The sequence below is a fragment of the Leuresthes tenuis genome, unplaced genomic scaffold (genome assembly GCF_036924035.1).
Source record: "Leuresthes tenuis unplaced genomic scaffold, fLeuTen1.0.hap1 SCAF_4, whole genome shotgun sequence".
Classification (NCBI taxonomy): Eukaryota; Metazoa; Chordata; class Actinopteri; order Atheriniformes; family Atherinopsidae; genus Leuresthes; species Leuresthes tenuis.
The window spans coordinates 20,009,943-20,024,128 of NW_027325358.1; the positions used below are offsets into that span (position 1 = coordinate 20,009,943).

Consider the following 14,186-nt stretch of genomic DNA (forward strand, 5'->3'; position numbering starts at 1 on the left):
TATTTGGATGCAAAACACTGACATGCCCAAAGGATTTTCTATCAAATAGTTTTGGTCTATCTGATTTATGCATCTTTATATTTGTGTCAGACAACCTCTTTATAAGCTGTACATGTAAGTCCTGATTTCTGTTGCATTTCATGCTCTTACAAATAAAAAGACAGTTGTGTAGTGAATATTACTCAGTCATCTCACGCGTGCGTGTTTTTGGTGATCTTACTCTGAAATCCCTTAACCGGAAGCCCCAGTTTATCCTTTCGGGACGTGGACGTTAACGGGAAGTAGGAACTAAATGAGTGGATAAAAGTGTGTATAATGAGACCGTTGTTTCTGCGCCCCTGGCTCGGCGGTTTGGTAACAGCTTTCGGCCCATTTTCCGCTTCTCGTAATAAAGTCGTCACACGAGCAGCAGCTGTGCCACATCTGCATTATTTGAGAAAAACGATGCATTATCAAACGGAGCAGAGGGGACACCCGCATACTACCGACTACCGCATATATTTTAGTAAGTTAATTGCCCGACATGGTGAAAGAATCCCGTGTATCCTTTACTGTATTTCATGACTTAGATGGTCATAACTGGCCAGTGTCTGACAGGTAACGAGTCGACCTGCAGGTCAAGGTGGAGCCTTAACCTTTGAGTTGCCAGTGCCATGTTCCCAGGGACGTGTTTTTTCTTTTTTACCATTGCCATTCCGGTGAATTAACTGCCCTGTTGGCAGAAATCAGCTTTAAGTGTGAGGCACTGTTGGAAGAAAGAGAGGAAGAAGTGTATGTGCATCATCCTCACGTGCTGTCGCTTCCTGTTTGGCGGTCACGTGCTGTCATAGAAACCGCTTCCTCTCAAACGGCAGGACAGCGTAGATGCCCATTTTATGAGTTAAGACTCATTTAGTTGTGATGCTGATGCACGTTCTTGTATTCCATTGAATTGATATTAGGAGTTATTAGATTATCACGAAGAAAGTTTTAAAAAAACAAACAGCTAAACAGCAACAGATCCATTTGAACTGGTCGTTTTCTTATGGATTGCGTTTCTCCAGTGAGTGTCTGCAACTGAATGAGCCCGCAGTTTGCATTCTTATATTAATTGCATTTTGGAGAGTTTGTTAACATCTTATTCTTTCTAAAAAGTTGGACGTTGTCCAGTTGTCATAAAAAAAAATTCTTGTTGGGGAAGACCAAAGAAACCTGTAGAAACCACGTAAATGTCCCTATCAAATCACCATCCTGTTCCACACTTCCACTGCTACCTCAACACGCAGCATTGCATGCAGCGGGTCCAAAAAGAACAACATTTCTTGGAGCAGTGCGTTTTCACATGTGCAGCGTAATTGATTTTACTCTCTGTAAACCATGTTTTTTGCGATTTCTTCGAATGATTGTATGTTATTCTGTCCAAGAAACGCCTGGAGGGAAATACATTTCACCCTTCCATGATATTCCACTCACAGCAGAGTCGGAGCAGGTAAATCTTTCCCGCCAGAGCTCGTAGTTGCTGCTAAAATCTAATATACAGACCAGGAATTTATGGGGTTTTGTTTTTGCCCTCTTCACAGGATAATGACGTGCCAGCTAAAAAACCTAAGAGAGACCATGAGGTACTGTGAGTTACTGTCAGTTCAAGTATTTAAGTCTTCACCTCAGCATGTGCTGCATTTGGTTATCTTGTTTTCCGTCAGGTGCTTTATAACATGGTGGTTGAAGTACCTCGGTGGTCAAACGCTAAATTGGAGGTAAGTAGAGAACCAATATATTCATCTACATGCACATCGAGATGATCAAATGAAGTGAATTGGTTTGCTTTTCAGAGTTACTAAGTCAGAATATAACAACCAAATACTTAGTGCCAACAGACTAAGCTACAATATGAATTGCCCACATTGTTATTTGTTATTAGAAAAAAGAGTGATTTCACAGTATTTTGGTCATGATATAGTCAGATGCAGCAACAAACTCGGGAACTAAAAATCTATTCTATAAAATGATGAAGCCCTTTTGAATGATTAAAAACTACAGCAAAGCAACATGAAACCAAACTTGACTCTAGCTGTTTGTGTCGATACTTTACCTCGATACGACATCGACAACTGATTGGTGCATTCCTGCTGCAGAAAATAACCTTGTGTTTCCTCTGTCCTGGTCATGCAGTCGTAAGCCTTTTCTTTTAGATCAACTGCACAGAAATGCTGCAGATGGACAACAGATTCACACATCTTCGTAATCTCTTTCGATTCCCAGATTGCAACAAAGGAACCACTGAATCCTATCAAGCAAGACGTGAAGAAGGGAAAGCTCAGATATGTCGCCAACATTTTCCCCCATAAAGGTTACATTTGGAATTATGGGGCACTCCCACAGGTGAGGAAAACAAGCAAGCAGAGAAGTAACGATACGTCCGATCAATGAATGGGTTCAGACGTTAGTTATTAGCTATAGTTCAATATTTTCTTGTAGAGGTGGGGCTGTCTTTACCACCAGAATTCCCTCTTATTCACGAATGAATGAAAGACTGAATGAAAGGCAACACTTCGATGTCATGCGATCAGTGATAAGAGAAGGCGGAACCACAACAACAAACTGCGGTTTCGTTTCAGTCTTTCTTTTTTGTATTTTATTTACATCCTTGTCCGTGACTGAAGAACAATAACGCTGCAGCCGAATCCCTTCTATTCTTAATGTAGCAGATTTAGTCATGTAAACTATACAGAACGCCTGCACTCACTGACATAGAGTAATGTCATTTATTGTGTCTAGTGTTATATACGTTTTGTTCTTTGATACATCCATTTTCCTCATTTATAGTGATGTACACTTTAGTTCTGTGTCCTTGTTTCTTAGTGTGTGTATTTTGGCAGTTAATTAGTTGAGAAATGTTTGACACGTATTTTTGAACTGTTTCTTGGTGAAGACATGGGAAGACCCCAACCACAAAGACAAAGATACAAGCTGCTGTGGGGATAATGATCCCATTGATGTTTGTGACATCGGTACCCAGGTAATACTGCTGGAAATGCGTGTGCACATATGATTTATAGTTTGTTTGTTCCTCTTTTTACATACACCTTATTGGATGTAACCTCTGGGACTAATTTTACGATTGCTTGCTTTTCATTTGCTGACTTGTTCTTCAGGTGTGCTCTCCAGGTCAGGTGATACAAGTAAAAGTGCTCGGCATCTTGGCCATGATCGATGAAGGAGAAATGGACTGGAAGGTCATCGCTATCAATGCTAATGACCCAGATGCTAAGGAACTAAATAGTGGGTGTTTTAAACAAATTGAATAAAAAATTCACATTGCGATTGTCATCTAAACCTTTTCCCCTCTCTGGCCTGAAAACGTTGAGTTTTCCTGTCATCTTGGACGTTCACATATTTGTCTGTTTTCAATACACGAGGGTAATGGAATACAGTGGGCTATTGGTGCTAATGGAAGAAGTGCAGAGCCCTAAAAGACTAGAAGGCAAACGGATCGTCACAACTTGTCAGATCTGCCTTTGATCACATACTCCTAAGTGAAAAGTTTAAGGAGAAGATTTGCAGCTCAGGCAGTGACCTCAGACCGGCGCTCTGTAGTTAACGCTAATATAGTCTGTGCCCAGTGGAGTTTTTATTGTCAACATGGTTTTGTTTATAGTGGGTGTTTCTATCCAAACATATCATGTGTATCCTTAAGGCCTGTTTTCACCACCAAGGCTGTTTCCTAGCAAAATAACCCTGCCTCGTAATTTGCAACCTGTTTGCAGATGTATTACCTGCAGTATCTTTTATTTCAAAGTTCTGTGGGATATGTTTTATATCCTTGAATAGCCCTGTAAAGGTTTTATTAGTTTTGAGTGGAGGAGGAGGAGGAAGGGCAAACGTAAAAACCAGAACAGCGAGTTGGAGCATTGAAACATTATTCTCTGATTATTTTCAAGTTCTGAGACCCAAACAGAAAAACCCACCACTCATTGAAATAAGTAATGTTAACAGATTTCAAATTACTTTGACATAAGCAGGCTTTCTTGCCTCAGTGCCCTATGTTGGCTGCTCGGACTAACGCTGCCGCCCCAGCACTCAGCAGCAAGTAGACAGTATTCTTTCATTCTCTTTCAACAGACTTAATTGTGCAGATATGGATTGCACCTCCTGACTTGGAGTTTAGAAGTCGGCTTTGCGATGTGTTCAATGGATATATTGTTTGTTCAGATACTGACAGTGCAAGGAAAACCAGAGGGGTCTCTCATTGCAGCTGGTGTTTCATGTCGTAGCGGAAATGCAGAAGACTCAGGGCTGATAAAATCTTTTAGCCCCCTAAAACGCAGTCTGTGACTTTTAAGTTCCATATGCTTTTGATCAAAATGCCCCTTCAGTTATATTTGCTATAACTCTATATTTGGAGAACAGATTTTCTCATTACTTTACATACTGAATAAAGATGTGCATTTTAGAATGTTTGTCACGATATATGCAAAGTATAAAACAGACTCTCTCTCTTTTTTTTTCCCCCCTTAGGTATAGAGGATGTTCGCAAGAGCCGACCGGGTCATTTAGAGGCCACTGTCGACTGGTTCAGAAAATATAAAGTGCCTGATGGAAAACCTGAGAATCGGTTTGGATTCAACGGACAATTCAAAGACAGAGTCAGTATTTGTATGAATGGATAGAACATGACAGCAGGTGCACTAGTGTGTGCAGTTGAGTAGCTTGAAATAGATTGTTCCTACAAACAATTAAAGAATGTTTTTGCCGATAGGACTTTGCGATCGAGGTCATTAAGTCCACCCACGAGCACTGGAAGGCACTTGTGCAGAGTCAAACAAATGCTGCAGGAATTGAATGGTAAGTCGAGGAGATGAAAACTTCTGCAGTGTGAACTTGTATTATGTACATATACACTTGAAGTGAAGTGGGAAGTGAAATGTGCACTTTTCTTTCTTTTTTTTTTTCAGCAAAAACCTCTCTTGCGGCGACAGCCCTTTCAGATGCAGTGACGATGAGGCCAAACTTGTTGTCCAGTCGGTGAGAACCTCTGAAGCAGTTAACACCGTTGACAGCCAGCACAATAGTAGGACATGAGTCTACATTAGCTTTAGGTGGCTTTTGGTAATTGTCATGATTTTTTTTGTTTCCTCCAGGCCCCTGTTTTTGGTAGCCCTTGCTCTGTGTCTTCAGAGGGTAAGTAGATAACGTTGGTTAATTTGAAGTCAAGTGCTTCAATGCTTACAGTTTAATGTCGTTCTGAATCTCTACATCTTGCGCAGTGGACAAGTGGCATTTCGTCTGAGGCCCCACAAACTCCTCGGGAATCTGCCAAAACATCTGAACGTTTGATGAAATGACTTCAGTCCTACTACGTATTTTTGTATGCAGTTGGATTCATATTTGATAAAACACTGGCTCAGCTGTGTGAATTCACATTTTCTAATTTGATAAAGAGAAAACAAATACATGTTTGTTTTACTTCGTCAGCCAGTAAGATATGCACCATCTTACACTGAGTAAAGAGCCACGAGTGAGATGTGTTTTTGGTTGTCATGTTGGACATGGACTCAATTAATTCTTTGTGACACAGTAATAATTTTGAGTTTATCACAAAAATGATCAGTTTTACCCTTTAATTTGCAGATCATGCTGCACTGCGGTATTTTTGTGGTTGATCTTGGACTGAAAGTAATGGTCTAATTTGACTATAAGCCTGTTTGTTTGCTCTCGTTGCCACAAACTCTTTGTATATATCTGTAATGTTTTTTTTTTCACTTTTGGGAAAATAAACTAAAGTGTGTACATTTCTTCTGTTTAATTCCATCTGTAATGCTGCATTTCACAACTTCAACATAAACAGAATTTAGTAGAATGACAAATCCAGTTGCTGTAAATAAATATAAATTTTATTAGGAAAAAAGAACACCCACATATCAGCAACATCAGGAATGATATAATAAACAGCTTTCAAATAAACTGCATCCAGTACATTACAATACTTACAGTATTAATATCCATCCTCAATTCTTTTTTTTTTTCTCTTTTTCTTTTTTTTTGTAGCATACCAAACTTCAAGAGAACTAAGGAAGCTTTAAAAAGTTAAATGGCAAAAAGTTGCACATTTCTTATACCTTTAGTGTCTAACTGCAAAAAGGACTAAGTGTGTGTGAACTGCTAGCTTAACCTTTGAGCAGAGCATATGAAATGCACAAGTTAAGCCAGGGAAGTCATTCAAGTAATGTTGACTCACTCAGAAACACTCTGAAGCTTCTTCAAGTATGGCTATGCTTTTAACCCGCTATGTCTTCTGGCACCTTGGCTTTCTCAACGACAACCTGCTACTGTAGCTGGGTCCTGTACAATGAAATTCAACATTTTTGTATGAAGGTTTATTTTACAAAAAAAACAAACGAAAAAAAAAAAAAAACCCAACTAAATCTTCTAATGACTGGGCTAGCATCATTCTATAACTGTAAACATTGCTGTGACAGTGAGTGTAATATTTACAAAAACATCCTGGATAATCCAGCTAATATCATTCTGCTAACCTGGAAGGCCCAGAGGATTTTTTTTTTCTAAAGATGATCTATGAAGAGTCGTGGGTCAATTTGACTGAACTCAAAGAAACTACATGAATGTCAAAGAGCGAGTTATACTCCTGCAATACAAATTCTTGGTATATACATTGTGACATAATTTATTTTTTCAACACATATACAATTTGTTTAAATAAAACGTTTTGTATCTCTTTACTACATACTTCTTTTCCTGAAAAATAAATGAAGTGCTTTCAGAAAACTAATACGTGGAAGAGCGGGGCGAGTTGTGACAATAATGTGACCGTCATTCAATTACATTGCAATTAAATGGAAGTAGAGAGGAAAGAAATTCTACAATTGTTTAGTGGTTATAAATAATGTATCTATACACAGACACAAAGATGTGCAACTACATAATTGCTGCCCTGGCCTTGCCTCATTGCAAAAGCACATAGATTGCTTTCAGCTTAATACCATTCCCTTTAGTCAGCTCAGTGCATATATGTTTCGATTTCTTTCAACAGAATGCCACCATCTCACTAAAATTAGCAGAAATTTGCGGGAGAGTATGCTTTTCTTTCCTCGAAGAATATTTTTTCTTTGTGACCTGTATTAGACACGAATGCTATTCAGATTCGGGATGATGCAATAGCAAGTCCCTTAATATAAAACAGAAGAGATGAATACCAGCAATGAAAATGTACACAGAATTAGTTGAAAATGTCCCTGATTTACAGTAATATCAAAGTTCAAGTAGTACTTTCATAGCACACTGAAAGTAAGAAATGAACTTTTATGCCTTTTGGTGGCCTAAACTTTGACTGTTAATTACATTTTGAAAGTAATATACAAATGACAAAAGATATGTTAAAGTCCTATTGCCAAACTAGTCTTGAGGTATATGACAGGTTTATACTGTACACTATTTAAAAGCCTTCTCACTGTCCAGAGTCTCACATTGTATGTTTCTAGTAGGTTGAATAGCACCTTATGAAATAAAATCAGTTGAAACCCAAAGAAATTCAATGAAGTAAGCTGTCAAGACTCTTTACAACACTAAATTTCTAACAGTATATCCAAAAAGGGAAATTAATTTACTGTACAAATCTCACCTGTTTATCTTACATTTAGATTACAATAGGAAAAGTTCCCACAGCAAGCCAGCTGCCCTTTCAAACTGACACTGAGCTTACCCTGTTTTGTGTGTTCCTCAGTGTATAAAAAGCACATTTACTGAGCACCACAGACATGAAACTACATGTAATATTCAGAAAGCAGGATTGTTCTTTAAACCCGCTGTAAGGAAGATTAAAAACAGTTGCTGACAACAAAGTAAACATGGTAAAAACTAAAATATAACAAGCATATTTTTTTTTCTTTTTCTTTTTACTCAAAATGTTTAAAAATGCACCATAATAATGGCTCAATATTACAGTATAAGTGACAGCGGTAAGTGATATAAGCACCAACATGATTTTTTTTTTTTTAAAAACAGTTTTGCATGTAATTTAAATACTTTCATGGACTGCTCGTACAACCCTTTGTTAATAATTCATGAAAGTTTCACGAATATAGTGAAGCCAGATTTTTTTTTTTCATTTAAAAAGTACTACTAATCAAAAAGTGCTTCATAAAACATTGACCTTCCAAAAACTATTGTGACGTTGATGATTTAACAGTTTTCTCATACTGTACACAGAAGTTATTGAGTGTCACTCTTTGAGTGTGTTCTTCTTTTAGTGTAGAAGGCATTTGAATTGAAATAAATGGTGATAAGTGCCCACTTTAGCACCTTGAATATTGTCATTTACAAAGTCAGTGTTTTATGCCAAGATTATGTCTTCAAATTTTTGTAACAAAAATAAAGCCACCGAAAATTAAACTTTGTTTCCAGCTAAAATAGATCCTTGTGTATCAGACTGAAAGCACCAGAGATTTTTTTTGTATATTGCAAAAGTTACCAAACAAAAATAAATACATCCTTAGTAGAGTGAACTAGTAAAGCTTGGTAGTTAAAGAGGTGAAAGACCTGATGTGAAAAGTGATTCATGTCTCATCTGATCACAGGTTCCTTTTTCCACACAACACAAGGCTGTTGAAAGGCCTTTGGTGCCTGTGAGTTTTTGCATCATAAACACCTTCAAGTTCTTAATAAGTTGTTTTCTACACAAACTGACTATAAGGCCCAGTGACCTTGGTGAATGCATATGGAGTTGTACTAACATATGTGTTACTTGTGCATGATAAGGATCCTTCCATTAGTGCCTTGATAAAACGCTTGTATGGAGGCTCCCCTGCAGTCTCCGATGACTCAGGATGCTCACGCTTCACCCCCTTCTTGCTGCCCTTGCTTGGTGTGCCCTCGCCACCATTCCTCTCTGCCTCTTCCTCTTTCTCTCTAGCCTTTTCTGCCATCTTGGCCTCCCACAGTGCTAGTCCATGCTTTGCTTCATTCAAATTCTTGTGCTGGTAGAAGACTAAGGAGATGCGCGTTGGGTGGTTGCGATCTGGGTTTTTAAGGGGCGTTGTGGCGTGGAGCTCCCGTTTTGCACACTCAATAAGGACTGAGCCATGACTTGGTGCCACAGCCACACCACCAATGTCAGGATCCAAGAAATTGTGTTCATTGTCTGACCACATCTCCGGCTTTTGTGGGGTTGTAGGTGTCTGTGGTGTTCCAGGTGTCTGTAGTGTTCCAGGCTCCTGTTTAATAGTGGAGCCCATGATACCCCCATTTTGCAGACCTAATCCTGACTGGGTTTCAGGGTTTAGATACCCACCACTAACCTGCCCAGAGAGCATCTGTGAGCTGCCAGGCACACCCATCTCTCTCTTGATTTGCATATGGAAAGAATCTTGGCCCTGGGGTAGGATATTAGGACTTTGAGACAGGTATGGATTTGGGTATTCACCAAACTGATTACCTTTGTTCACAGCAGCTGTATAATCTATACCTCCATGGGCAGGAGATGCTCTTAAGAGGGGGTCAATAAACTGAGCATCTAAGGTCCTGTTAGGACCATAAGGGCCATAAGGTCTCATGGGTTGAGCTGGTCTGATGGGACTGTAACCATTGACTTGTAAACCTGCCTCACTATATCTTGATGGATAATTGACGTCATAACGTTGATGTAGTCCATATTGCTGCTCTGGGTAAAGCGCTGGGCGCTGTTGTTGATACATGTCCAGATGCTTTTGGTTTGAAGTGTAGTATGGATGGTAATTGTCGCGTGACATTCCTCCATTACATTGGTAACCTGGGTATGGACGATTCGATCCATTCATATAAGAGTTTGGTACATGAATGGGGGAAGGGTAGGGGCTCATTGGTGCTGGTGGCTGAGGGGAATACATGTTGCCTGGTTTGGAAGTGCTTGGAAAAGACCCGGGATGGTTGGGGAACCTAGTGAAAGTGGCATTTGTTGAGCCAGGATAAGTGGGAAGTATTCCTTGGTGTTGTTGTTGCTGTGGATGGACCCCAAGAGGGTGTGATGGATGACCTAACTGCTGGGTTGCTCCCACAGCACTTGAAATAGGCCCTAGAAAACAAAACCCAGAGAAAGATCAAAGTCTATAAAGCACTGGAATAAAGAACAATAATATTCAAGGAACAATTTCTAAGGTATTAAAAAATAAATAAATTACAAAAATATGTTACGCTACCTGCCAATAGAGTGCTCTGAGCAGTACTCTCATAAGTGCCACCTTTTAATTTGGCTAGGTTGACCTTTTCAGCCTTATCATTAGAACTTTCCAGCATGGCATTCTTGTTGGCAGCTGCCTTCTTTGCATCCAACTTCTTTTGCCGGCAAGACTTGGCAGGCTCTGCAAGCATGCGGATCTGGCGACGGAAGGCACTAAGGACCTGGATGGCCCCTGACTTAATTTTTTCCTGTTGACCCTCCTCACTTCCAAATTCATCAGTGTTGGAAGCCTTATAAAGAGGTAAGACATGGAGCTGCTCATCCTCTGGTATCTTCCCAATTTCTCGGTTATCCTGCCTTGTTAATGTACACACCTGGAAAAAGTTAAATACCTGAGTGAGTCAAATACAGTTTGTAGGAATATGGTTGCTGTTAAAAGTACAAAAGTCTACTCTCTTATGCATTTTTATCAAAAAATCTGGTACACCCTCAAACTAGAGGGACACTTTGTGAATGCAGGCCTCTACCATGGTCAGTTCCATACACAGCAAAATGAATTAAAATGCTGTTAAGTAAAATAAGAATCTGTATTTAAAATGTTACAATGCAGCCAAATCATTGAAACACTTGACGAGTAAAATTAGTTGCAGTCCAGTTGTTTAATGCAGTGCAGTGCTCTGCTGTGTGCCCTATAAAACAGCTTAAGAATGGTTCAAGGAACTCAATAAATTGTCTGGCCTCCTTAGATACCAATCTTGTGGAATCTGATGGCGTCTGTTGGAAGTTAACCCAAACCACAAAGAACCACAACTCATATGGGTTGCTGATATTGCAGTACCAAATGTAAAAGGACGCTCTAAGATGGTTATTGCCCAGACCTTGACCATTCAGAGCTCCTGGTGGAATTAGGAGGACGCAGAAAACAAGCTGGATGAGCATTTTCCTCTAGAATGTGGAGGATGCGGAGTCCATGGTTTTCTAAAAGAATTTCAATTTGTCTGACTACAGAACAGTTTTTCCTGTCAGGCTGAAATTTAACTGAATTCCATGCCTGTTTTCAGTGCAGTGGCACCTCAGGACCCAAAAATCACGGGCATTCAGTTCTGAAGGTGAGCTAATATTTTTGATGAAATAGTAAAATGTCTCATTTTCAACATTTTATGCTGTCTTTCTTCTGTTGTGAACAAAATATTTTAGGATGCGTAAATCATTTCATTCTGTCTTTATTTATAGTTTACACGGCATCCCAGCTTTATTTGGGTTACACATGTTTTCCTGATCAGACTTACCACAGTGCTGCCACCCTGCATGTTGTGGAGGTCCCTGTGAGCGTGAGCGCAGAAGTCCATACAAGCAGTAACCCCAGAGAAAGGCCGACCCTCCTTGACCCCCAAACGACAATCTGGTGCTCTGTGTTCATGCTCCACCTGTGACCAGGTACAAGAAGAAGTAAACATGAACACGCTATTCAGAAACTAGTAAAGGTCAGTAAACAACACAAGGTCACTATTAGTGTAGGTACTTTCAGTTTTGCTGTAGAAACACCTGTATGTACATTATGTTAAATATTTGTGATATAGTCTTATATCTATGCTGGTCAGATTTACACAGAAGCAACAAGATAGTTCACATCATACTTATATCATTCTACAGCTAAGAAGTCTAACATCACAGCCTTAAATACCCGTTTGACATGTTATTGGCGTGGAAGTTAATTTGTGCATATGATATATGTGTATGTGCCATCAACAGCAGAGCAGCGTGTTTCACAGATTCCTTAAGTGTGCTGCACCTCCTTCAAGATATATATAGATTGAAAGTTCCTGGATATATGACTCATAAGTCGATCCTATCGATCCTCTTAGATAGCCTAGCATGTCTGAGTGATAGAATTCCTTCATGTCTCTTTCAATAATCCCATGTCAAGGACAATTCTTCGTGTATAAATATATATATACACATATAAATCCAGTTTATTTATATGAAACTGACTTAATGGATACTCAGTCATCAAATGCAGTCGCAGACCACTTTAAGGACTATAGTGGGTAATTTCAGTACTCATTTTAACTTAAACACTGATAAACATTGTCGTCCTGGGGTGTGTTCTGCAAAGCATGCTCAACATATGTATAGCATATATAGCTTAACTAACCCTGGACAATGGAGATTATGCTAAGCAGTGTCACAATGTTGATAAGTCAAATAAAGTTTTCAGACTCTGTATGCACACGTTCACATAAAAAAGATTGATGTTGGATCTGAAGCCTCATATTTCTAACCAAAAGAACACACTATAATCCAAAACTACTGTGTGACGATTTTAATAATAATAACGGCTCCCGCAGCAAAAGCAGGAAGGAAAGCTGACAGAAAAGAATGGTGACTATGTGAATGCTTGAATTAATAGAAATATCACAGAATTAGTTCACGAGTAGATCTGATCATTTTCATCACTGTCTATGTAAGCACCATTCATAGGCTGTTTTGTGCAACTCCTCATTACTTTAAGTTTCCACAATGGAGTAAAAGAAAGTGAAGTTAAAATGATACCTAAAGAGACACAACATAAATTAGAAATACGATTGGTTGAGATAAGCCAAAGTTCTTCTTCGATGATAGGTACATGTGAGTAAAAATCATACTTGGTTTAGATTTTTTTTTACATTTAATATTTTTATTATTTTTTTATGATGATGAATAGTTTAGATGTTATAAGATGTGGGAAAATCATGCAATCTGTAATGTCAAAATATACTCACCTGGTTTCCATAAGCCTCAGGTGCCATAGATTTATACAAGGGAGCCAGTAAGGTTGCTAAACTTTGAAAGTTTTGCTCTATTCTCTCCTCCTGAAAAACATTTTTTTTAGCATTATATTAATGTAGCCATGATGCAACCTTAAATGCTATTTTTGATCTAGATAAAATACCTCTTTTACATCATCTCCTAGTAGCTTGAATTTTCTTGGGATTTTGCTCCGGGCAAATTTGCAGCCATTATAGTACATACTCCAGGAGCAGCCAAAGGAGAAAGATGCTCCGCAGGCTTCAGGATTTAATCCCTGGCATGCACAGGTCCTCCTGAAAGTACATTTAGTTCAAAATGTGTGGTTTTTTATCCAGGTAGCTCTGTGTAAAACAAATTCATGACTGCAGACTGAATAAAGAACTGAATATGATGTGAAGACAAGAAGCAAGAAGGAATAACAAACCTTAATACAAAGCAAAACCAATAATTATATATACACAGAAGTATATATATATTATATATTTGAAAATACATAATGCACAATTTTGCCAGAGATATTGAAGTTACAATTAAGATAATGTGTCAAAACAAATGTAAAATGTGTTGGAAGTCTGTAGTTCTGATACTTACTCTTCGTTGAAAGCACAGCGTCTCTGGGTAAGAGCTCCGTGTTTTTTTAGAGTTTCACTAAGCTCGAGGTAGAGGCGGTCAGCCAGACTGGGCTGGATGCCCTCCCAGACCAGCAATACAACAATGATGCAGGCAGTGTCACATTTGTGACCAGTACGTTCACGCACCAGCACCAGTAGTTTTTCTTCTACACTGCCTCGACGAATCACCTGAAACATGACAGATATAGAAATAAGCGCACCAAAAATCTTAGAAAGAAATTCCAGGACAGCTGATTTGTCTACTTATCCAATCAGATAGATAAAAAAAAGTCTCATACCCATTTTGCTATGGGGCACCCTTGTGTGCTTTTCCCTTCCTTTCCGGTATAAATTACTTTCTCAATCCTAATGGCACGGCCAGTTAAGCCAGACCTTCAAAGGACAATAAAGGCATTTAAAACAGCATGAAAAAGGAACACACTGACCAAAGAACACTGTCCATATTTACAGTAATTTCCACTTAAGACTTTTATTTTACCTTTTCTCCATCAACTCGCGTATGCCAGCAACACTAGGGGCCGAGCCCAAATGAGTGTAATATGGGCCCTCATCCTTCTCAATGATTTGGTCTACATTCAGTAAAGCAAAATATGTTAATAATCACACTCTAAGCA

At 38.9% G+C, this 14,186-nt stretch overlaps 2 protein-coding genes across 2 annotated transcripts in view; one reads left to right on the top strand and one right to left on the bottom strand.

Moving 5' to 3' along the window:
* Window positions 1-256: 256 nt before the first annotated feature.
* ppa2 (inorganic pyrophosphatase 2) lies at window positions 257-5,775 on the top strand. The gene is made up of 12 exons (XM_072385004.1): window positions 257-505; window positions 1,404-1,468; window positions 1,560-1,601; window positions 1,683-1,736; window positions 2,242-2,361; window positions 2,912-2,998; window positions 3,135-3,261; window positions 4,498-4,625; window positions 4,739-4,824; window positions 4,935-5,004; window positions 5,121-5,160; window positions 5,247-5,775. Exons 1-12 carry the CDS (start codon window positions 316-318, stop codon window positions 5,267-5,269), a joined length of 1,032 nt encoding a protein of 343 aa, XP_072241105.1. The 5' UTR covers window positions 257-315; the 3' UTR covers window positions 5,270-5,775.
* Window positions 5,776-5,855: 80 nt separating this feature from the next.
* tet2 (tet methylcytosine dioxygenase 2) overlaps window positions 5,856-14,186 on the bottom strand; it is a 31,560-nt gene continuing 23,229 nt past the window's right edge. The window contains exons 3-10 of the mRNA XM_072385005.1: window positions 14,051-14,141; window positions 13,851-13,944; window positions 13,532-13,740; window positions 13,083-13,233; window positions 12,913-13,002; window positions 11,440-11,577; window positions 10,170-10,524; window positions 5,856-10,045 (exon numbers count right to left, since the gene is read on the bottom strand). Coding sequence (XP_072241106.1) covers window positions 8,670-10,045; window positions 10,170-10,524; window positions 11,440-11,577; window positions 12,913-13,002; window positions 13,083-13,233; window positions 13,532-13,740; window positions 13,851-13,944; window positions 14,051-14,141 — 2,504 coding nt within the window. The 3' untranslated portion in view covers window positions 5,856-8,669. The remainder of the gene's footprint in view (window positions 10,046-10,169; window positions 10,525-11,439; window positions 11,578-12,912; window positions 13,003-13,082; window positions 13,234-13,531; window positions 13,741-13,850; window positions 13,945-14,050; window positions 14,142-14,186) is intronic.

Excerpts from the sequence above, each read along its gene's own strand:
- ppa2 (XM_072385004.1), top strand. The coding sequence starts at position 316 with ATGAGACCGTTGTTTCTGCGCCCCTGGCTCGGCGGTTTGGTAACAGCT. Across the intron at positions 1,737-2,241 it reads GGTCAAACGCTAAATTGGAG|ATTGCAACAAAGGAACCACT; the intron begins GTAAGTAGAGAA and ends TTCGATTCCCAG. Across the intron at positions 5,161-5,246 it reads TTGCTCTGTGTCTTCAGAGG|TGGACAAGTGGCATTTCGTC; the intron begins GTAAGTAGATAA and ends CATCTTGCGCAG.